This window comes from Corvus hawaiiensis, chromosome 4 (assembly GCF_020740725.1).
Source record: "Corvus hawaiiensis isolate bCorHaw1 chromosome 4, bCorHaw1.pri.cur, whole genome shotgun sequence".
NCBI classification, from domain to species: Eukaryota; Metazoa; Chordata; class Aves; order Passeriformes; family Corvidae; genus Corvus; species Corvus hawaiiensis.
Window position 1 is genome coordinate 22,752,688 of NC_063216.1, and position 23,957 is coordinate 22,776,644.

Below are 23,957 nucleotides of genomic sequence, written 5' to 3' on the forward strand. Positions count from 1 at the left end.
CCTATTTGAAATTTTCAGTCCTGAAACATGAGGTTATATTTTACTTTATAAAAGAGTAATAACCCCAGACACTGCAGACCCCTTTAAAATCTGAATTTCTCGTGTTTTGAATTTGATACATAGCAACATTCCATCAGCTGTTTCCATATAAAATCCTGGATTTGTAAGTGCTTTCTGTCTCTTAAGCTGACTGAGGTAGAGCGTCTAAGGAGCTCACAGGCACAATGACCCTGCCTTAGCCACCTGGCTCCCCACAGCAGCTCCATTTCAATGCCTGCAAACTTCTGGCCTGTGTGCACAAAGGAGCATTATTTTCCTTTCTCTCTGTTGTTTCTCTGCTTAGTCCTTCATGTGCCTCTGGGGAATCAGCATGGAAAAAATGCTGTATGCATTGGTGAAATGAAGTGTGATCGTGTAAGATACGTGTTGTACTGAATGTCCCATTTCACCCTCTTCCTGTCTTAGCCACTGAATCGTTCCTTTGGATGGTAACAGCATCCCTAGCATGTATCTTTTCTATTGTTCTGAGACTATAAGGAAAGTCTCAAATCTTCGTGCTGGTTCTAGCTTCCTGTGAGTATCTTGGGTTTTGCTAAGGTTGGAATAATGAAGAAAAACTCTCATCCAGTATCCTTCTGCAGCTAAGGAGATTTCTGTCACAAAGGAATTATCTTCAGCCATTAATAAACATGAAAAAAAGATGTGATTTGTTGCTGTAGTGTCCAAAATAATATGTTTTGATATTTAGAGTAACAGTAGGTCATTTGAAACTCAGATCTATTCCATAGTAGGCTCATATTTATCTTCAGGTATGTATGTACTCCTTTCTGGGAAGAATGGAAGTACTAGGTTATTGATCCTAGTTAGTTTTTAAGAAAAATCAGCTGGAATTAATTGCCTTAAATAACATGGAAATTCCAGTTTACAGGTTGTAATGAATAATGCCAAGTTGAGTATTGTATGTACAGTTCTTTCACTTACCTGGTTTTGAACTTGCTATGCTCTTGAGTTTGTTCTATTCAAGGTAAGGGATTCAGTTCTCTTTGTGGGACAATGGCTTTATTATATAGACAAATAATTGTATTTCCCATGGTTGATATTTGAAATGCATTATGGGCTAGACAGAAGTATGTAAAATGAATGGTCTCCAAAATTAATTTTTCCTTACTCCAACAGAAGAGTGTCTTCAAGGATCAAATGGAACTGATGTTACAGAATCACGTGTTTCCCTTGTTCATGTCTAACCTGGGGTATCTTAGAGCTCGAGTAAGTTCACTTGTTACATCAATTCCAGTATTTGCCATGGTTCCTTCCTTTGCAGTTTGATTTCATTCTGAATGTTGAAGAAAGAAATTAAGTAAATACATAGTAAAATTTAAAATAACACTCTTGTGCAGTATTTTTTCATTATTTTGATTTAAAAATGGTTTTTCAGTTAAATGAATTGATGAAGGCTCTGTGTTGTATTAATGTTCACCTCTTCAATCAAACTTGAGAATCTGAGCAGTGATTGTGGCCATTTTTCATAGCAGAGCTCAATAACTAGAGTACTTGGATGGCTGTGAAGAATAGGCAGGATTTCTGCAAGTAGGTAATGTCAGTTTGAGTGTTGCTTGAAGAGAATCCCCAAGTGCCAATATCAGTCATAGACAAACAGTTTTCGTTATTTTTTTTCTGATTTTATTTCCCCCAGAAGTACCAAAGCTATGAATGCCAGTTATGTGCATACTGAGTTTATTGGAATTTGGGAAAGGAGAATAAAGAACTTCTTGAGTGCAAAACTTGTGTTACATTTAATGTATGAATACACCATAATTAAGTGGGGGAAAAAAAAAGCAGTGCATTCAAACAGGGAGATAGTTAATATTGGTTTTGAATCAATTAAAAATGCTTAAAATTACCATAGTCCCTAACTTGCTTCTCTTTTTGCCTTGCAGTCCTGTTGGGTACTTCATTCATTCAGTGCTCTGAAATTTCACAATGAGCTAAACTTGAGGAATGCAGTAGAGCTGGCAAAGAAGAGCCTGATTGATGATAAGGAAATGCCTGTCAAAGTAGAAGCAGCCATAGCTCTTCAGACCTTAATAAGCAACCAAGAGCAAGGTATGTGGCAGTGATTCATCAGCTGTATACACTGATCTATTGATTTTTTTGTAGAGACGAGAAGGTTGGTGCAGATTTATCTGTTAAACATTTCTGCCGTTTAAAGACAGATTTCAGAATATTTCATCATGTTTAGACAGCTTCACTTGCTCATTAGTTACTGTATACATCCCAGAATTCTGACTTCAAGTTTTTTTGGCACAAAAGAAATTAGAATCAGCATGGTTGTTTTAATAAAGTAAATATCACCTGTCTTTGGTTTTTTTTAGTGAAGTAGTGTTTATGTTTAAGAATGAATACTGCTTATATATGAGAGCAAATATTTCCTCAAAACTGGATTTTAGCTGTAGATGGCATTGCGATATTACGCAATTTACTTTGCCTACTAGCTATGGACTGTAAAATTGCCTTGGGTATGTTTTTTGGCTTTTTTATTTCTCTAGTGAATTCACATTAAAAAAACTTACTTTGTTCAAGAGTAGTCAGCTACCTGGCAGTTTGGAGATGCTGTATGTATATTTGTGTTTATAGATAGTTGATTTCACCTAGTTCCTATTGGTTTTTTAGCCAAGGAATATGTGAAGCCTTATGTAAGGCCAGTGATGCAGGAGCTCCTGCACATTGTCAGAGAGACAGAAAACGATGATCTTACGAATGTAATCCAGAAGATGATCTATGAGTACAGCCAGGAAGTGGCTACTATTGCCGTGGACATGACTCAGCACCTGGTAAGAGCAATAGGGAAATAACAGTCCAGTCAGAAGTACATGCCTAATTTGGTAAAGGAACTCTGTTTGAAGTGTGCACTGTTTAAAGTAATCTTTATAAGGGCCCACCTGTAGTATTTACAGTATTTATGGCTTTTTTTCTCTATGAAGCATCTTTAAAACCTGTTGATTTTTCAAAGATACTGATTTGTGTCACTGGTTTTAATGAGCCAAGCTCTGACTATTTAGCATTTCAAATGACTTAACATAGTCAGACTTCTAAAAAAAAAGGAGATTTTAATTTGCTACGTTCCCCTTTCAAAAGTAGCAAGCATATTTTTCAGTGCTGACAGCTCTTACAGATAAAGCATTGCTGCTGCTGCGTTAACTGCCTTGGTTTTGAATGACAAATTAGAAACACAGGTTCGCTCTTGAATGTCAAGTTGCTTGGTTTTGTTCACAGGCCGAAATATTTGGTAAAGTACTTCAGAGTGAGGAATATGAGGAAGTGGAGGACAAAACCGTTATGGCCATGGGCATCTTGCACACAATTGACACAATCCTGACAGTTGTGGAAGATCACAAGGAGGTGAGATTTTCCTTCATGCTTTTCTCCTTTCATTCATGACAACAAGCACTTCTGTGTATGTTGCATCACTTGGCATGAATGTGCATTTACTCTGGCAGGATGGTAGCAAGCCATCTCTGACAGATCTGAATCTAAAGCCCAAAAGTTTACTTTTGGAGTTTATTAATCATTGAGCTTTCTCAACTTCAAGGGAACTTATGTCCCAAGGGTAAAATTCTTAGCTCTTACTTGATAAATGCTTCATTGGAATGTGCTGGTTTTGGCTGGGGTAGCGTTAATTTTCCTCACAGTGGCTAGTTGTATTACAGCATGTTAAAGTATAATTTAAGAAGAAATATTTTGCATAAGGCTAGTTTTTTTACAGTGGTGACCCATATCTATAGTTTACCCAGCAATTTCTTGGATAGAATGCCTAGGAATTGGTCTCCCAGTTGTGGTGCAATGTATGTCTACATATCACGTATTCAGGGTAAAGAGGTTCTTTCGGCATCAGGGAGACCTTATTTCATAATTTTGCAATTGTTAATGCAGCATTTAAAAATGATAAAAGCCTTTTTCATTTGGAGAACTTCTCAGACTGAATTAGTCAAATACATTTATTTGATTGCTGTAGTTCTAATTTTTTTAATAAGGTGCTTTATGTTTTTATTTCAGATCACTCAACAGCTCGAGAGCATTTGTTTACAGATCATTGGCCTTGTTTTACAGAAACACGTTATCGGTATGTTTTAGAGATAATTTTTAGAAAAAAAAAAAAAGAATAATTTTTGGTGTAAATAAATTATTACTATCTTCCAGAACAGAATTTTATCTTTTTGTGTGTTTCTTTAAAGAAAGAAAGTTCCTGCTTTACCATTGTAATTTGTTTCTCCTGATCTACTCTTGTACATTAGTCAGATTGGCTATTGTGTTTTGGAGGTCAAAAGCAGAAGATGGTGTTCTGATTATAATTCTAGCTAATTGTGTTAAAGGACAATGTCTACAATTACATTAGTCTCTTATGGACATGGTCTGCAATTACATTACTGCTTTGTCAGTATGCTGCACTAAAAGTTACAGTTTTGTGATAAGGCCTTTCAGAAAAAACAATGGCTGAGAAAATAATATATTTTTCAGTAAATCAGTTAGAAGCATCGTCTTTAATGTGCTGCTGATGTATCTTTTTGGTGTGTATTTATAGTGGAAAACTATGCATATCATTGTAACTATAGCCAACATAAGGCCTGTCTGAGTCTTTTACCATTTGTTTTATTTTTCTATGTATGATTTAGTTTCTAATTGTTGTCTTCTAGTTGTTCTATGACTCAGGACTCGGTTTCAGATTTCAAGGTATTTGCAAGTTAAATTTACTTTGTGAAGCACCCTGCTTCAAATTGTTTGTCTTTTGCAGAGTTTTATGAAGAAATTCTGTCCTTGGCCTTCAGCTTAACATGCCAGATGATTTCACCCCAGATGTGGCAGCTTTTAGGTGTTCTGTACGAGGTTTTCCAGCAGGATTGCTTTGAATACTTTGCAGGTACGATCGCTTCTGTTCTATTGATGTTTTCATTCTTTGAGAATTCGTCTCTAAAACCCATCCTAACAAGGGTCACTTCCATTTAATGTCTTGGTTTCAGATGATCGTGTATTTGAGTCATGCCCTGAACGTCTGTTTAGTGTGGGAGTGTAACAGGAGATATTTAAGTAGGAGAAGCATGTTCAAATCTGTCAGTGTGAGTAGGGGTCCTGAACTCAAAGAAAGCTGAATATTCAAAATTAATATGAAACTAAAAATTGATTAATTAAAATTTACTCTAGTTCCTCTTCCTAGAATGCACCCTGCATAGTGCATTTTATGAACAATTCTTCCAGAAAAGACTTTTGCAGAGTTTGAATTTCCAGCCATATTCAAGAATCTAAACTAATGAATTCTCCTTTAGGACTACATCCTCTCTGCTTAGCACTTTTTGTAACTGTTTTCTCTTTTGCTCTCCCTGTTCTGCAGATATGATGCCTCTCTTGCATAATTATGTGACCATTGACACTGATACTTTACTGTCTAACCCAAAGCATTTAGAAATCATTTACTCTATGTGTAAAAAGGTAAGCCTTCTGATTCTTACTGTTGAGCTTATCACTTGTACATAACAATTAGAGTTGCTGAGTGACCTGAACATGCCAGGTGGTGGCCAGGCATTTCAGAACTAAGTGAATTTTGGTCTTGACTCAGTTCTGAGCACACACAGCACCTTCACACTTTTTAAGCGACATGCTTTAAAAAAAATACATGCAAAAATCTGTGTGGGAGAAAGTTGCTGTTCATCTTGACTCTCTTCTATGGAGAGCTATTTTGGTAGGTAGGGAATTAATGAAGCCTGATTTCCTTGGGTTATGTATCTTGCAGTTGGACTCTCTGGTTGTCAGCTAAGGTGCAAACTCATTTGAAGTTCTTCCTACATTTATCTTGTTTCTCTTTTTTGCTGAGTCTCTCATGTATAATAAAGTATGAGATCATTCTGTAGTCCTCCTCTGATTTGGGGCATTAGAGAGTGCTAGGCATCTAGCTACCTGCTTATTTTTAAGAAACTTAGAGTATTTGAATGTGAAAATTTTGCTTCTTTGTGAGGTTTGATTGACAGTGGCCGCAGGGTTGAAATGTACTGAGATGAAGCACTCAGTTTCATATGTATGTGCCTACACACAGAATAATTGCATACATCTTGTTCTTAATCAGAAACTAGCCTAGACATAGCATTCACTTCACCAGGCTGTTAATCTGCCAGTGCCTATTAGAATTGAAGTGAAAAAATGGAAACACAATGTGGAAAACATCGGTAATTCTTACTAGTGACATTTCTTTCTAAAAAAGGGAAAGTGAGGGCATACAAAGAATATAACATACTTTAAGAACTACAGCAGTTTCTTCTATTTCTTAAAATTCACTGTTAGCCACTTGTTTATGTCCTGTAGAGGTGAATTATGTGTCCCAGAAAATTTAGCGTGAATACGTATGTATATGCCGTGTAGAGATTTTTGGATGTATGCAGGTACAGGAGCATTTGCTTTCAGTGTTGTCGGTGGCTACTGATAAATTAAATTGTCATTCTGGTTGTTAGGTACTGACAGGAGATGCAGGAGAAGATGCAGAGTGCCATGCAGCCAAACTCCTAGAAGTGATTGTTCTTCAGTGCAAAGGACGGGGTATTGACCAGGTGATACAAATTGAACAGGTTTTCTCTTTTATTGCTTTCTAATGATCCATGATTCCTGAGAGAAACAGCTGGAATTAGAGAATTTGAGAGAAATATAAAGTGGGGAGAAAGACAGAAAGAAGTAAATGAGCTCAGGAGAGTTTGTAAGGTTGGAGTTTTTTGGTTTTGAGACAAGATATTAATGGGCATGACTACAAAATGGATATAGACTGAATTATAAGGATATAGTATGTTGTGCAAGATTGTCCTTTTTTGCTTTCTCTTAATAGAATTTCCCTTTTGATGCAAAACACAGAGTTAAAACTATTGTGGCTGAGAGGTTAACTGTACATATCCAACTACTGTTGTTTCTCCAAGCTACAGGAACTTGGAATGGTTTAAGTACTTAGTGCATTTGGAAATGCAGATTTTTTAGCATGACTGGATTGTGATTGCAGGGAGAAACATAATCACAATTTTCCAGAGTTTCTTAGAACACCTTTTTAGAAAGTAGTCTTTTTCCTATAAAGGGCCAAGTTCTGGGTAATGAGCCTAAATTACCTTGACATATCATGTTTGATGTTGCCACAGTGCAGTCCATGGATATCAGTGATAAATTTTCAGGTAATTTTCACTGAAACCAATACAACTTTACTAGTGTAAATCTGAAGTAATTGAAGATAAAAATGCTCCCTGAAAGATTTTATTTTTAATGGAAATCTGGAAGAGTTTAAAGTGAATTCAATGCATTTTTTGAAATTTTGCATTTGAACATTTGCATTGAAAATAAGCGTGTGGTGGAAGGCTTAATTGAGCTGTACAACTCTGTGAATTAAAATGGTTGCACATTGAACTGAAACTCATAAACCAAAACTTTCCTAGTGCTTCCCAAATTTTTGTAAAGTATAAATCTGCACATTGAAATATATACATGTTTAGAAGATGTTCATATCATTGTTTAGAAATTTGTGCATACTTGCTTTTATCAGAACAAACTCATTTTAAACTTTTTTAAGAAATTTAACATCACTTTACATATATTAGGAAAAACTTCTTATGTTACAGATTTAGATAATTCAATTTCTAATGCCTGTTAGTTTTGAAATTGTTTGGTATCTTTCTTTAAAGATGAAAATGTCTGAGTTTCTTTCTGAAGCTTGTATGCATGCTAGAACAAGTTTCACCAAGTGGCCCCAAATATTCTGTGCTCAGAATAACATCGCAATTTTTAGCTCAGAGAAGAGCTGTTTTGGGGAACATTTATAAATGTGTGATTGGAGGCTAGAAAGGGAATAGAATGTGTTCCTAGGTTCTATAGCTGAACTCCAGATAACTCAGGACATAATTCTGATAAAAGTAGTATAAAATTTTGTGTGATCTAGCAACATGTCTAATGATTATTTTCTTTTTTTTTTTTCCTTCCCTTTTCTTTTTTTCTCATTTCTCTTATGCCCAGTGTATTCCCCTCTTTGTGGAGGCTGTTCTGGAGCGCTTGACTCGAGGAGTTAAAACAAGTGAGCTTCGTACCATGTGTCTTCAAGTTGCCATAGCTGCACTCTACTACAATCCTGACCTACTTTTGCACACCTTGGAGAACATCAGATTTCCACACAATCCTGAGCCCATCACTGCACAGTTCATAAACCAGTGGATGAATGACACAGATTGTTTTTTTGGGCAAGTATTGAAGTTTTTTTTTTTTTTTTTTTACAATATTAGGAATTGATCAGCAAGTTTTCAACAGCATGTTAACTTTTTATCTGAGATACTGTATACTGTACTTTCTGTTCTGTATTTTGTAAGTTACTTTTAACTGCTCTATTTAATTTAAAAAGGCATTACTCTTTCCAGTGAATCCCACACTCTGAATTTTAAATGGCTCTTCACAATCAACTTGCATGTTTATCATTGTGCCATTGACTGCTTAGCATACTGCTGAACTTAAACGTCACTGTGACCTCCCTTGAATGTGTGTGTGCTGCACGGGTGTGCACTCAGGCAGGAGCTGAATATTTGTAAAGTTAATGAAGGGGAACAAAGCCTGTCATCACCTAGCAAAGCATGCACTTGATGCTGAGCAGAGGTGAAGGCCAGTGCTTGCCTCTCAGCTGAGATGTGGTGTCTAACTGTGAGATTCAAATCCACTTAAAGGCAAAGCAGACAGTCAGATGTAGTTAACAGCTACCTCTCACCTTCCTGCTTGAGTTTTGTTTTGTTACTGAAGGCTGACATGTGCCTGCAGGTGTACGGACAGGCTTAGACCGTGTCTTCCTGAAGTTGCTTCTTCCACACCTTGTGGTTATATTATTGTTAATTACTAAATTATTTGTATATCTATCAGCTTTAGGAAAGAGCAAGACATTTTAGGATTTACACGTACCAATTTTCTTTTATGGCTGAAGCAAAGTTCTTGAGCTTCATCTCTTTGTGCTTTCATTTTTTTCTACTACATATCACATGCTGAATGCATACAGAGATGGTAGGAAAGAAGATATTCCCTACAGGTGGTAAACTGAAAGAGATTTATAGCCTAAAACAGTTTATCCTGGAGCATTCAGTGAGAAACTAGTCAGATTCAGAGAGGAAAAATGTTGAGGGTCTGACTAGGCCCCAATCTCAAATAGTACTGTGAGCTACAGCTTAATTTTCAGTTCTTCTGTGTTGCTTTCAGAAAGCATCAGCTAAAGAAACTACTGCTCAAATAAACTCGTATTTAGATCTGAGACAAAGGCTGACAAAGGCTGTGAAAATGAAAATTAAACACGTGATTGTCATGCCCGTCATTCTGCCCAGACTGCACTTGAATGGCAGCGGAGGATCAAAAATCTCTTTGATCTGCTGCTGCCAGCAGTGAAATAATTATCTGTAATATTGCTTAAATCTAAAAGTCACTCTTCCTTCTGTGCTGTCTCCTCACTTCGTGGCTTGCAGGTGTAGGGTAGGGCTTTTGCTGTAGTACTGCTGGTGAGGCGCTGTGATGTGCTGCAAGGGACTTCCTCCTTTTCCTTCAGGAGAGCACTGCTTCTAGAAGACCATTTGTTTTCTTAAGAGTATTAAAGGAGCCCCATATTCAGAGGCCTAACTGAACAGGAAAAGACAGAAATGCAAAAAAAATCTGGCGTTCTTGAAACCCTTTCTTGGGTCCACGCCTGCCGAGTTCATGTCTTCATCAGAGAGCAGTGGGCACCCTTATTTGTACAGTCCTTTTTCTCATCAGCTGCCATTTGCTGCTTTGGTTTACATTTAGATTAATTTCCATTAAGAGGCAGTTTTAGGCCCAGATTCAAATCATTTGGTTAACTCACAGATCCTGGAGAAATTGGACAAGATCAAAGTAGATCCACCCCCAGATGTGAAGGACCAGGTGAATCTTGCTGTCATTTCTTGGTCAGCCATGCAGGAAATCTGGGACTTGGTAGTAACAGTGGCTGTTCAAGATGCTTTGTCCACATAAATCTTACACTCTTATGTGTGAACACCCCATTCCTGGAAGTGTTCAAGGCCAGTCTGGATGGGGTTTTGAGCAACCTGGTCTAGTGGAAGGTGTCCCTGCCCATGGCAGACTGGTTGGAACTAGATGACCTTTAGTTTAGGGTCCCTTCCAACCCAAACGATTCTATGATTCTATTTCTTTCTTCTGTTCCTGTGAAGTCTTAGTCCCCATAGATCCTGCTCTGCCAGCTGTAGGGTTATGCATGGCTGCGCATGCTCAGGCTGGAGCCAATGGTGTTTGCCAGCAGAGTGCAGTATTTCTGGAGCAGCACATGAGATGGAATCCATGGGAAAAACGGATGGGAAGAGCAGTTATGGTAAGATCAGTAGCTGTTCTTCCATGTTATTAAAACCATGGAAACTATTGAAAAAGTGTTACAAAGTTGGTATATTAAAAATTAGCCAGGCAAGGAGAACTCAGAACTCCTTGTAAGACTGTGCATAAATTCAGTATGTCATGGTGGATATCACGTCTGTGGTTTTGTGCTCATAGTGCCCATATGCTACAGGATATTGTATTTATTTCTAAATGTTTTCTACAATAACTTCACACTCGAAAGCCTTTTGCAGAAACATTTGTTCCTTACCTCTTTCTACCTTTTTCCTAACAGCTGAGGTTTGGGTGAAGCTTCTGCATGACTTACGCTTATTCTCATACTGAAAATTCTTCTGTGGTAACTAGGGTGAAAGGAAAATCTAACTTGCTTCAAAAAACCCCTCAGTAAGTGATTTTGGGTTTTTTGAAGCTGCATAGGGTTATATATTTGATAGCAGTTTAAATAGTTAAAAATCCTAGATTTCTCAGAGTTCTATATAAAAATCCCAGTCTTATGTTGGTTCCAACTTTGCAGCTAGAAGGAAATGGCTAATTATTTGCAGTTTGTCCAGGAACTAGATTGATGTAATAGAAAGAAACTTGATTCTCGCATAAAGGAGCACAGCAAACCAGTAAAAAGAGCAGCTTAGCAATTTTTCTCTGAAATACTTTCAGCTTGGTTTAAAATCCAAAGATTTTAAAATCCTTTGTGCTGTATTAGAAGAAAGTGGCTTAGCAAGAAGAGGTCCTGCAGGTTCTGAAGACCACACACAGCTTGTTAAAAATAGACTTGGCTTGGAGTCGTGCGTTGCAGTGCTGTGTGTTGTGTGTTTAACACTCCAGGCTTGATAAACCATTGAGGAATAAGCAGAGTCCCTGATTGTTAGGGAGGGCTATTGTGTGCTTCTGAGCAAATAACTACAGATCTCAAAGCACAAATTACTGAGGAGAATCATATCCAGGCTCCCTTGAGCAGATGGAAGGATGCTGAAATAATGAGCCTTTTGATAGCAATGGAATGGTCCTGAAGCCATTCTTTGCTATTATGAAAATATATAAAACTCTATTTGGCTTGTTCAGTCCTGTGGGTCCTTAATACAACTGGGGCATAGTAGAATACTGAACTTCAGGTAGGGCAGATGCTTTTCCTGCTGTTTGTCTCTGCTGGCAGGTGAAAGAAAAGGCTCTTTCTGGCTCAGGTTCACTAAAGATGGCTCAATGCCTCAATTTCTGCTGTCCTGCAGGGCCTTCTAATAACATGCATATTCTGAAGACGTGTTCATTCTTGGAACTTCTCTGTTTAGCAGCTTTACAGTGGAGCATGACAAATATGCTGCGGGTTTTGGTCATTTGGGCTGCTTCCCAATGTTGACTCCCTTTCAAACAGCAGGGCTTCATTCTTGTACTTTGATTTGCTGTCCCAAAAAGATAATTTAATATGAAGCTAAGCCATTAATTACTAAGATTTTTTTACCTTTTACTGTTGCATTTTGCAATTGGCATTGTACAATGGCAACTTTTTCAAATGTATGATAAAAAACAGTGCAAAGAGTTGTTAGCTACTCTGTGCAGGTGGCTGAAATTGCTTCTTTGTACATTTGGGTCTTGAAGAAATTTCATGGCTTCCCAGTGTCAAGATGCAGGATTGAAGTCTTGTGCATAGATTACAGAGCTTTGGTCACACTTGGATGACAGTGCTGGCAAAAAGAGGAAGTAGAGATTTTTCCTTTTGCTCTTGCACTAAGGACAACTCTCCAAATAACAGCTATGCTTCATTTATAGGTAGCAGTATCTTTAGCTTGGCTTTTGGTCTGCAAAGTGTCAGCATGAGAGCAAATGGTTTGTTTTCAACATGCAGGAGTTAAGTCATTTCAGCTAAGAGGAGTAAGGGATTTATGTTGGGGTTTTTTTTATGAAAGCAGACTCTGTTCCTCTATCTCAGTCTCCCTGGCTGGTTTGTGTGCCCTCTTCTGTGTCCCATTCCACAGGTAAAGAAAGGATTATGGTTACAGGACACTCTTCACCTGATTGCACTTTGGTGCGTTTTTCAACACATGTAACGAAGCAGCCAAACCCAGTGTGACAGTGTGTCATTTGATATGCTGCTTGACTTTGTTTTTCTTGGAAGGTCTGCTGTGATCATAATGTTCTGCGTAGTCATATATAATTTATTTTTGTTGTCAACTACTCTTTGAGAATGAATCACTTCAGTAAATCCTCACAGGACTAACAATGTGGGAGGTGTCATAAAATCCCTCTAGATCTCTAACCTTGTTTAAACACAAGTAAAGTTTAGAAAGCTGCAATACAGGATCACTTGTGTTACTTAAAGGATATAATAGTTCAGTAGCATGTTATATAGGAACTTTGGTTATGAAATGCTAAGCACTTCAAAATTATATTTCTGTAGCGGTTTTTGAAATGGTGGATTGAGCTGATTGTCCCCCTGTTAGTTTTATTGCAGTCTGTGGTGCCCATCTTATTTAATCTCTCTCAACTTGTATTCTCTTCATTCCAAAGTAAAACTGATTCACTAATGGAAGTATACCAAGAGTTTAGAGGATGGCCACTTTCTGCCAGCTCTGGAGGTTTGCTTGGTTTCTCTAGGTCTTGCTGGCACTACTTGTCCTGCAGAAGGCTTGCACAGGAGCCATCAGCATAAAAATGGAGTAGTTCAAACAAAAAAAGCTCCTCTCCAGCCCATAATGGCAGAATACTGTATTGTTAGCCCCAGGTTGAATACTTCTGATGTTTCCAGTAAAGGAGAACCAAAAGAGTATCTGCAGAGGCAGTTAGAGACTTTTTCCGTCTTGTTTGCAGAAACTTCTCTTTCTGGAAGTGAAAATCAAGTCTTGTGTTTAAGAGCATAGATTCTTTCCCAGTTTCCTGACTATGGTCACATAAAAATCTTTCTGCTACTAATTTAATGAATTTCTTTCCCTTCAATTATCTGTAGTTTGTTTTACTGGAGGTCTCCTCATTTGCAAGTTCCCACTTTGCGTATACTGCCAGTTATTCTTGATAAGGTGGAACTATTTCCCTGCTTTCTCTGGAGTTAGCAATGTGTCTCAAGTTAACATTAGAAATTGTATATTGAAATATGTATAAGACAGCCATTCTGATGGACTTCTAGTAATTTAATTTCAGCTATCCCTGGGGCATTCCATAAATACACCCTGCGATTCAATGCGTTCCTGCTTATCATTGCTCTTCACTAATAGTTTTTGCCAATTTCCGTCCCTGAAACAGTACTGCTATCAAAGCCAAGGCAAATTAATTTTCCATCCTATTTAATAATGATAATGTATGTCAAATGATTTATTAAAGACAAGATATTCTACATAATTATTAAACAGTATTTATTTAGCATTACAAATTTTGCATTTGGTAATCAGAAAAAGTTGCTTCAGGAATTTGACCAGTGCTTGAAAGATGTTTAATTGTTATGGGATAAGAACTTTCCAGTGGGAACTTGCATTCAGAAGAAAATAGTTTGTGTAGGATCTTTGAACATAGACTTTGAACATAGCATCTGAGACATTGTCTTCTGCCATGTCAAGCACCAGGACGTTAGTGTTCTCTATACATCCTTGCAGTGAAAATCTGGTTTTTGTCTAACAATTGTGTCTTGTTTCAGACTCCATGACAGAAAGATGTGTATAATAGGACTGAGCATCCTAATGGAATTGCAGAACCGACCACCTGCAGTGGATGCTGTGGCTGCCCAGATTGTTCCTTCAATCCTCCTCCTCTTCTTGGGCTTAAAACAAGTTTGCGCCTCACGGGAGCTCACAGAACATGAGGATCATGCTAAAGATGAAAAACACTTTGCAGAAGATAATGGTAAAATCTCCCCTTTTCACATTGTGGATTTTGTCTGGAATTAATTTAAAGGGGGTAAGAAATTGCAGTTCATTTTTAAGACTCATTAGTCTGCTGAAATAACTCGGCTTACTGGGTGCTTGAAATACCATCTTTGGTATTGAGTTGATTTTTCCTCCCAAAGCGTAATCAGGATGTTTCAAGGTGTAACAGCTAACATTTTGTGAAAGGGTCTGTTGGTTTAAGAGTAACTTGCAGGTCCACTCTTCTGGGTTGTAAATATTCTTCTCACATCGGCAGCAGGAATTTGCCAGGACTCCACTAGGTATATTCTTACTTCCTAGAAAGAAGCTGTTCCTACTACCCAACTGTTTGAAAGATCTTTTTCATTGAATTTTTGAAGGAGATCCTGACAGGTCTTCTTTGTCCAAATGGAATGTTGTTTGCAAAGTGGGGTTTGAGACAGCTGAGGTTCCTTGAGCACATAGGCCTCTAACCTCTGGGTCTGCCAGAAGAGAAAAAGCATCAAAGAATGCCTTACAGAGGGAATCATGGGGAGGGAATTATGCACAGCATTGCAGGCAAATCTGTTTGACAAGGAGTTGGAGATAGATGTTTAGAGGTGTGAAAATTAATTGGATGTAAGCAGATTATGTAGTCCACTTGAATTTCACACAATGGAATTACAGAATTCTTCTCAATACATAGGAATACGGTATGGAAACAGCACAAATTTTCAAATCTCTGTCCTGTGATTCAGTCCCTGCTTGCTGCATCTATAGTCATCTTTATTCTTTCTAAACTGTTAACACAGGAAGAGCTGCAGGTTTGGAACTGAAGGGGGTTTTTTTAATCTTGATTATAATTCAGAAATACTTAAGTAAGAAAGAGCAGTATTTAGAATTGCACATTGTAGTTGCATTTAATTCAGGGAGTCATAGTTGCATAAGCAGAATGGAAGGTAACGCCAACTTAATGTGTTGGTTTAAGTTGTTCAAATAAGGGAACACTGAAGAGTAGAAGGCAGACAGTTGGTGTACAGATGGATTTCTCATGGTTTTATGTACATTTGTGAATTCCACGCAAGTCTCTGTTTGTAATTTAAAAAGCAGAGTGCTGTTCCACTTCATGGAAGACATTTCCTTAAAATTTTTGGACCCTATAATTGCACAATGACTGCATAAATGAAAGAAGGAAAAGATGGCAGTTTCACATTCCTCAGGTCTGCGTAGAAACAAAAGTTTAACTGATCTTGAATGTAGGAAATGTTTTAAAAGCTTCATTTTTCCAAGGCTTCAAAGATTTTGGGGAAAGTGTGTCCCTTTTCCAGCCAAATCCTAAATTTACTAATTGTTTTTAATTCATAAGTCATTGTTTTCTTACAGTTTTTAAACTTAGTTTTGCAAAACATATCAATGCTTTTGCAGAAGAGATACCGAGCGATGAGGATGAGACAAATGAAGTGAGCCAGGCAATGCAAGAGAACCACGGTGGAGGAGGAGGAGGTGGCAGTGCTGGAGGTGGAGAGGAAGAGGAGGATGATGATGATGATGACTGGGATGAAGATGCATTGGAAGAGACTGCTCTTGAAGGGTTCAGCACACCTCTTGACCTTGAAAATGGTGTTGATGAATACCAGTTTTTTACACAAGCACTTCTAAGTATGTGTTTGCTGGTTGGTGGAATGATATAACATAGTGAAATTGGAGATGTTTATGGTCATCACTGGGAAAAACCCTTTTCTTTGTTACAAGTAATAGTTTAGATTACTGAAACTGGTAAATGTGATCTTGCTTTCTAATGTTAGTCCTAAGATTTTTTGGCTTACAAGTGCTGCAAAAAACAAATTGGTAGCAAATACAGCCAGAGATCAATTCTCTTCACGTTCTCCCTCAGAATTTTTCAATCACAGCCTAAATAAGTGGGGCTTGGTCACTAGAGGGACTCCTATATAGAGAAATATTTCTCACCTTCTAGATGTTAATGCAGAAATTATTTTCTCCCTTTCCTGTTTGACTAATCCTGTTGCTTTTAGTTTTCATATGAGTTTTAAACGAGAAGATTCAATTCACATTGTCCATGAATAGTGGCCACACAGTTCACTTTCTGTTTCAGAAAGCAGAGGATGCAGTTAAGTTCCTGAAAATGGATTGCCTCTGTTAACAGAGTGGGAATTCTGTGTGATGAAAACCGACAGGAATACTGATCATGTTTTGCAGTGCAGATTCTGTTTTAAAAAACCAACCAGAATATTCATCTGTTTCATTTTGTTACTCTGGAATGAACTTGCGTGTAAACTGATGATCACTTTTCCTCCACTGCCGCTCTGACAGCGGTGCAGAGCCGGGACGCAGCCTGGTACCATTCCCTGACCGCGCCGTTGAGTGAGGATCAGAAGAAGCAGCTGCAGGAGATTTACACATTAGCAGAGCACCGGAGAACTGCTGCAGGTGAGTCACTTCCCTGGGCCCATTCCAGCTGTTGCAGAGATGTTGGAAATGCTTCTAATCTGTAACAACCACCTCTGTGCTAATTGACGTTTTCTAGGAAGCGTGAGCAGGATATCATGATTACATTATTCCTTGCCTGGAAGTGTGTGTTATTCAGAGTAAGTTTACTGTTGTTTCTAATTAATTGCCTTCTCATTGACTTGTGCTGCTGTTAGAACAGGCTATGAACTAGTTTTACACAATCTGACATCTGAAATGAAGAACAAATTAAGGCCATATCTACCTGTCAGCCAGGTATTTGATGAGGATTACTATCAATTATTATGTGTTTAACAGCTTTGTAACTTTTTAACCACTCACATTGCCTTTGCAGTCAGTGTGAGATTTTAGGTGTATAGAAAACTTGCATCATGGAAAAAAAATTCAGATTTAGTCAAAAAGAATGCAGAACAGTGTAGCATAGACTGATTCTGTAAAGGATCAGTTTTTCAACTCTGTTGCAGAGGTGTGCACACTTGATTGTAATTTATTCCTGTCATTGCATTTAGGGAATGAAATTTTGGCTCAGGTGGGGGTTTTTTCCATAACTTTGCATTCTTAGCTGAGCTGTATTGTCTCTGACAAAGGTGTTCGCTAGAGGCTATTTTTCATATCCTTTTTCTTTGAATTCTAGAGACTAAGACAGTAGAACAACAAAGTGGCTACACATTTGACAACAAAGGACTGATCACAGCATTTAACTTTGCTGGAAGTACTCCCGGTGGCAACTGAAGGATTGGCTACAAAGGTCAATGGGAAGGGTCTCATCATTACATTTTCTTGAAATCATCGTGGCTTCTGAGTGATAGGGGAGGGTAATTTAATGCTGCTGAAGGTTTTCTGGAAAATAGCAGTGTGCTTCCCCCACCAGAATGTTCTTTCTAACCAGCTACTGTAATGTACAAATTCTTGTGGTGTTTTTATAATTTGATGGACTGAAAGGAGATGTTTGTCCTCAAGGAACCTGAATGACCGGGAGGGGCCAGGCTGCATCTAATTGAGTTGCACTTCTCAGGTTTTTGCTGTGCAGAATTGATAGATTCATATGGATAACAGTGCCTTCTGTTGTACATGGATTGCCTGAACAAATGGATTTTGGAGTGCATTATAATTTTTTAAGTGTAAGGACATTTCTTGATACACTGTAAGCCTTGGTTCCATGTTTTCCAATCACCTGCTTTTTACTGCTCGGTTTAATTGTTTGTTGGTTGCATACAAATTGCTGGATTCAAAATATTATCACACCTTCCCTATTTGGTGCAGACCAAATCTGTAGAAGAAGGTGTCTGTTGGAGTTGCAAAGCATACAAAGGGTCTTAACAAAATGGCAGATTTTCCCTTGATGCAGTAGTCTTAACTTATTTCTCTTAGTCATGAATTCAACTCACTTGAGTTACAATGGCTTGCCTGGCAGGTGGCTACCCTAAATCTACATCAATATTAGCTCCTGCCTGGACAAGTGGTGTGGCCCTCTCACATAGATGTTCTACATGACAACTTATTTCTACTATTATTGATGAATATTGGATTATACATGGGATAATCTCTTCTGGTTTTATTCATACATTACCATTCCAGTGGTAGTACTGAATAATGTGGTACAAAATACTTGCAATATTTTATTTATTTTGATAGAATGAACAGCTTCAAACTTACTTCTTACTGTTACACTCTGTGATTATATTTCTGGTCTGCATTGCAGTTGGTTATTCTTGCTCCCTGCTGAAATTTATTTATCTGACAGACTTTTTTTCCTAAATTTTGGAGACTAGTTCCACCAGTGGAGGTTTAGACTAGATATTAGGAAAAATTTCCTCGTGGGAGTGGTGGTCACACATTGTGACAGGTTGCCCAGAGAAGTGGGAAGAATCAACATCCTGGAAGTGTTTAAACAACATGTGGACGTGGCACTTAGGGACAGGGTTTAGAAGTGAACACTGGGTTAACAGTTGTACTTGATGATCTTAGAGGTCTTTTCCAACCTAAAGAGTTCTATAGAACAAGGTGTTTGTGGGTAAGTTCATTTAGAGAGGAAGTGATAGCAGAACTAATTTGAATAGGTGCCCCTCCTTTAGGTCTATTGGGATGGCAGTGGTGTAGCACAAAGCAGTAGGGGTGCTTTAGAATGTGAACTTTGGATTGGAGATAAAATGTTTAGACCAGATTTTGTCTCTATGTGTTAATTTCTTTATGATTTAAAAATATTTATCAAGCAATTTTAAACACATACTGATAATCTGTTTCTTTACAGCAGGGTCCCAAATAAAAAGTCAAAGCCTTTTCCATACACCATCAAATTTTCCATAACTACAGTAAATTACAGACTGCTGGCCCTGTGCAGTGCTGAAGCTTTCATTTGTCATTCTGGTTGAGTCTGATAAATCTGAAGCACTCTCTGCCTTGGCTTGTGGAAAAAGCCAGAGGATCTCAGCATGTTCCTTTGGGAATTTTCCTAGCCTGGCAGCTGTGGGGCAGAAGGTTCCCTACGCTTTCATGTTTCCTGCACCTTTGTGTCAGACTCTATGGCTGTTCTGTGCTGCTGCTTCCTTTTTCTTTTTTTTGCCCTCCTCTCCCCAGCAGCTGCAGAATAAAGTTGGCCTGGTTCATGGAGGTTTTTCACTGATGCTACTTAGTCAATAGCAGCAGTGAAAATGTCTTGCTTTTAGGCCTGTTCCACATGCAGAAAACTGTGAGAATTCCAGGGTCTGTATTTCCAAAAGGGAACAATCTGCTGACCTGCACTGGACAGGCTCTTTAAAGGTAAAGCAGCAAGAGGGCCAGGATATCCTTTATTTTGAATGTCAGATTATGAAAATTACAGGTCACTTTTGCTAATTTAGGCCTTGGGGTGTATTGACTGAGACACTAAGTAGGAAAGCATTACATCCAGTTTTTTGGGGAGTTTATCGGAAACCACAGAAGTTTTGAAATCATTCACAAATACAAGGAATGGCTTCTGGAAGTTAAGGGCATTGATGACTTCTCTCCTATCTGTCTATTGCAGTTAGGTATTAGGCAGGTAAACAGTTTAAGCCCTTTATTATTTTATTAAAAGAAACAAAATTGTCAAGTTGGGTTTCTTTCAAAGCCCATTTGCCTTCTCTACACTGGCCTGCAGAGTAGAAGATGGATTTATTTTTCTTCTGCTAATGAGGTTGCTTGCACAGTCACTGGCTATTATTTAGGAGTTGATGTGTTCAAGGTAAAATCTGCTTTTGCATAGCATTATCTTGGTGTCACTCAGCTGAACTATGGCTGCTCCCTAGTTCTGCTTCTTGTATACTTTTCAAATCAACTGCCAAGAAAATTTCAGCCAGATGTTTTGTACAAGAGTTTAATCAGCAGCGTGGAGTCGGGAATCTTTGTTGTCTATTTTGCAGTGGGGTCAGAGATGTCTGAGGGAATGGCATGTAAAAAAGGTTAAATGCCTTTCCCTTCCCAGAAGATTCATGAGCAAATGTTTCTCCTGGCAAAAGCAAATGTTAATTATTTTATTCCTTTTTTTTGAAAAGGGTTTTCATCCAAAATGATTTATTGGGCTCTAGCCTCCACTTTAACATGTGGTTCTCTTTTAACATGATAAATACCCATTTGTACATGATCATAAATAGGTAATGGATTTTAGGTGTTTCTTTCTGAGCTGTGTCCAGCTTTGTACTACATTAAAGGGAGAGTAACACAAATATGCATTTACTGTCTCACTTTGAAGCCAAGGTAATCATGGAATATCAGATACCAGCACTGCCAACCAAGCACGATGTATTTGCCATTGGAAGGACAGAGAATCATGAATATATTGCAAAATAAGACAAAGGCTGATAACTGGTGGCTTATGTTGCCCTGAGCCCATATTCCCAAAGTGTAAAGATGATCCATATGGGCCCCACAGTGGCTTTACATACGAAATTGATGTTATGGGGGTTATAATCATAGCAACTGTGAACTTAACATAAGCTGCTTTTCCAGATAAAATTAACTGATCCTGGGCATTGAACTGCATATGCTGTTTTGTCACTTGTGAAAGGAAAATAAGAATTGCCACATGTTTTGGCTGCCTCTTTTTGCTCTCTCTAGTTAAGCATTGAAGTACATGGCTTTCATTACAAAGCAGAATCTTTAATCACAATGGCCAGCTCCAGGAAGAGTGCAGAATATCAAGCTGAGGAGAAGGTTAAAAAACCCCAAACTTCAACAATCACTCAAAACCTACATGTGCACAGTCTGACTGAAATAAATCTGCTTTGGGAGTATAAGTCAAAATATGTAAAGAATGCTACACAAAATGATATTGTGAGATTCTTTGCTTTAGGGAGAAAGGGTGCCTGTGGGATGTCAGGGAGCCATGAAATGCTCTGCTTTAGGATATGTCCTTTGCCTGTGAAGTCCTGGGAGTCTGTGGCTCTAGATTCCATCGTACATTGTAGAGGAGAGATGGTAGGACAGTAGAGGATTTTTTTTTTCTTATTACAAAGCCACAGTCTATCTTGAGACTTTAGTGAGCCAAAGGAATTGTAGACAACATGAATGATTAACTGTCCTGTTTCCAGAATACTTTTCTGTCTTTCTCTTCCTTCCATTTCTTCTTTTGTCAGCCACAGTGTTATTGGATATTTCAGGGAGTTTTCAAAATACCTGAAAAGGTAAACCTTAAACAATTTTTATAAAATCTCTTTTTCTTGAAGCAATGCAATTTATCAGTTGCATTTCTCTGTGTAGAACAGTCTCTCATTGGACATACACAGATGATACAGAACTTCAAAAGCCCCTCACATGTGCCTGTGGCTCGATGAGCCTCTTTGTGATTTACTCCTTAATACGGGCACTTTGAAATCCCCACACCTTGTACTGAAATTTGCCCAAAGGATAGGCAAAAATGCACTATGTAATGAAGTACCCAGTCCTCATTTTGAGATATGCCCCAGTCTGTCGTTAATATTTGGCAGTCTGGTGGTCAGTTCCTCAAGGATCTCTGTCTCTGATTGAGGACATTCTTCAAGTCCAAGAGACTGTCTCTGCAGGTGGACGGAGAATCAATTTTCCCTCACTGCAGGAAAGTATACAGCAGGCATGAATTTCTTGATCTTAGGAGTGAAAATACCATTCTTTTCTCTAGGATATCAGATTTTACCCCAGCTGGGTGTGATACAGTAGAGATGCATGTTCCCATTGTTTTTAAGGAAGCCAGACACTATTCCAGATACTAGGAAGTCTCAGCATAAAACCATATCGTAAAGAGGATATATGAACAGATCAAGCTACTTGGTGCTTTGGACACTTCTTCCACTGCTACTACTTTTGTAAAACCAGTCAGGGAAAACCAGTGTAAAATGAAAGAAAATTAAAACAGTGCTTGGGCACTAGACAGGCAGAAACTTTTCTGGCCTGTGAATCCAATTCCTATACTCACTGCAAATACACTCAGATACTCCTCAAATATGATATGCATCATCTGTATGGATGTCAGTACCGAGACTCTGACAGCCATTAATGAGAGGTGAAGACTTAATGTGATTTTTCTCTGGCAGAAATCAGATGCATCCCTTTAAAAAGTCTGTAAACTGCTTGTACTGGCTGATATGCAATCACCAACATGAGAGCTCAGTGGGATTAGAATATTTCTTAAAGATTATCAGCATATCTCCTAAAGGGCTACTGAAAGTGCTCTTTGTCTGGGGAGGTGGCAGATGAACTACTCTTGCACTTGATATGATTGAGATCTGCAGCATTCCCAGTGTTGCCTAGATCTTCTAGAGAAGCATCCAAGAACTTTGTCCCATGCCTTCCTTTGGAAGAGAATGTGCTTGGGCAGCCCCAAATTTGGTGCCATGCTTTGAACTTGAGATCAGAAAACGATTTTGAGTACAAGTTGTTCATAACAGAAAAATGAGGTGGAAGTGTATATTAATGCTAGAATTCTCTTTGTAGGCTGTATAGAGATTCACAGTTTAAGTGCTTGGCTGTGTTCATGGTGGAATAGGAGGTGAACTTTCAGATACATGCATTTCTCCAATGTGAATACAGCAATGTCAGCTGCAGGATTCACCTGAGAGTGTGTTGGTCAGGGGCTGCCTGCTGGACCATCTGGATTATGTTACATGAAATGAAATGCAAAAACTGTGAAACTACTTGGTAGTTAAAGCTGTTGAGCAACAAAAATTTTCTTGAGATGAGATTTTAATATTATTCTCAGGTATGTTTTAATTTTCATGTTTCGTGCCCTTATACAAAATGCAAAATTACTGCATAACTTCGAGGCCTGTTCCTTTTTCACTGAACTGTTTACCACTGAAGGTGTTGATCCAAGAATTGTTCCTTGTTTCTGGGTATTTTCAATGTGTTTGTTAGTGAAGTTTCACATACTCATCTTTCACCGTTTTTCATGCACAGAGATCTTGGAAATGAACTTAACAAAAGGAAGAATGGTGCTTTGAAAAGAGAAGACTATGCATAAGCAGGTTATTTTTAGAAACCAGAAGAACTATGGCCTCTGAAGAAAATACAAAACAATAAATACTTACACAAAAGTGCATGAGGTAAAGAAATTAATGTAAGACAATATAAGCAAGACACGTTCTTTGATCACAGCTGTAATGTTTATTTTTTATTTTTCATTGCCAAACAATGTGTGACACTTGCTTTTGATTGCATGTGCTGTTGGAATAACGCCTAACTTAAATCACGTGAAATGTTTTGGGGGCTCAAAAAGAGACCAAAGAGACCATGCACATTTCTTTTGATATTAAAAGCAAAGAGATGAGCCCATGACTGCTGTGACTGGAGGGAGCCTGCTATGTGCTACATTAGCAGATTGAATTGCAGGATCATCACCTTTGTAAAAAGCCTGAAATACTAAACTGTGGGTTGGCTTTGAGGGCAAGAATTGACAAATGCAAAGCATGCATTGATGTCAAGAAGAACCTCTTCCTAGCTTAAAGAATTCTGTACAGTGTTCTCTTAAGCTGTGCTGAATTTGCTTTAAAAACAGTAATAAATCTTATTGCTTAGGTCGAATGTTACATCTGTTGTGCATTTATATGGAAAGAATAATATTTCTTAAAAAAATGTAACTTGCCACCTACCAAGGAGCCAAATCTCATTTTATAGCTGCTTTTCATACAGCCATAAAACTTTTTTGCAAGAACACCCGAGAATTAATTTTAAACAAATGTGTGTGTTATCCAGAGTTAATGTATGCATTTGTGTAGCAGTGTGTTTGTTAATCCCTGACTCATGAAAGCAACTGTTCACTTACACACGTTGGCTGTGAAA

General features: G+C 38.1%; 1 protein-coding gene across 3 annotated transcripts in view; it reads left to right on the top strand.

Annotated features, from left to right (window-relative positions):
- The window catches only part of IPO8 (importin 8), a 46,444-nt gene extending 22,740 nt beyond the window's left edge, over window positions 1-23,704 (top strand). The window contains exons 13-26 of one of the 3 annotated variants that reach the window (XM_048300770.1): window positions 1,177-1,266; window positions 1,938-2,103; window positions 2,671-2,831; window positions 3,274-3,399; window positions 4,054-4,120; window positions 4,790-4,915; window positions 5,384-5,481; window positions 6,495-6,590; window positions 8,026-8,246; window positions 14,015-14,220; window positions 15,627-15,860; window positions 16,533-16,649; window positions 16,747-16,807; window positions 17,323-17,409. In XM_048300770.1, coding sequence (XP_048156727.1) covers window positions 1,177-1,266; window positions 1,938-2,103; window positions 2,671-2,831; window positions 3,274-3,399; window positions 4,054-4,120; window positions 4,790-4,915; window positions 5,384-5,481; window positions 6,495-6,590; window positions 8,026-8,246; window positions 14,015-14,220; window positions 15,627-15,860; window positions 16,533-16,649; window positions 16,747-16,769 — 1,731 coding nt within the window. In that variant the 3' untranslated portion in view covers window positions 16,770-16,807; window positions 17,323-17,409. Of the gene's footprint in view, window positions 1-1,176; window positions 1,267-1,937; window positions 2,104-2,670; window positions 2,832-3,273; window positions 3,400-4,053; window positions 4,121-4,789; window positions 4,916-5,383; window positions 5,482-6,494; window positions 6,591-8,025; window positions 8,247-14,014; window positions 14,275-15,626; window positions 15,861-16,532; window positions 16,650-16,746; window positions 16,808-17,322 lie in introns of those variants that run through there. The other 2 variants (XM_048300769.1, XM_048300771.1) reach the window with 2 other exon arrangements.
- The last annotated feature ends 253 nt before the right edge of the window (window positions 23,705-23,957 follow it).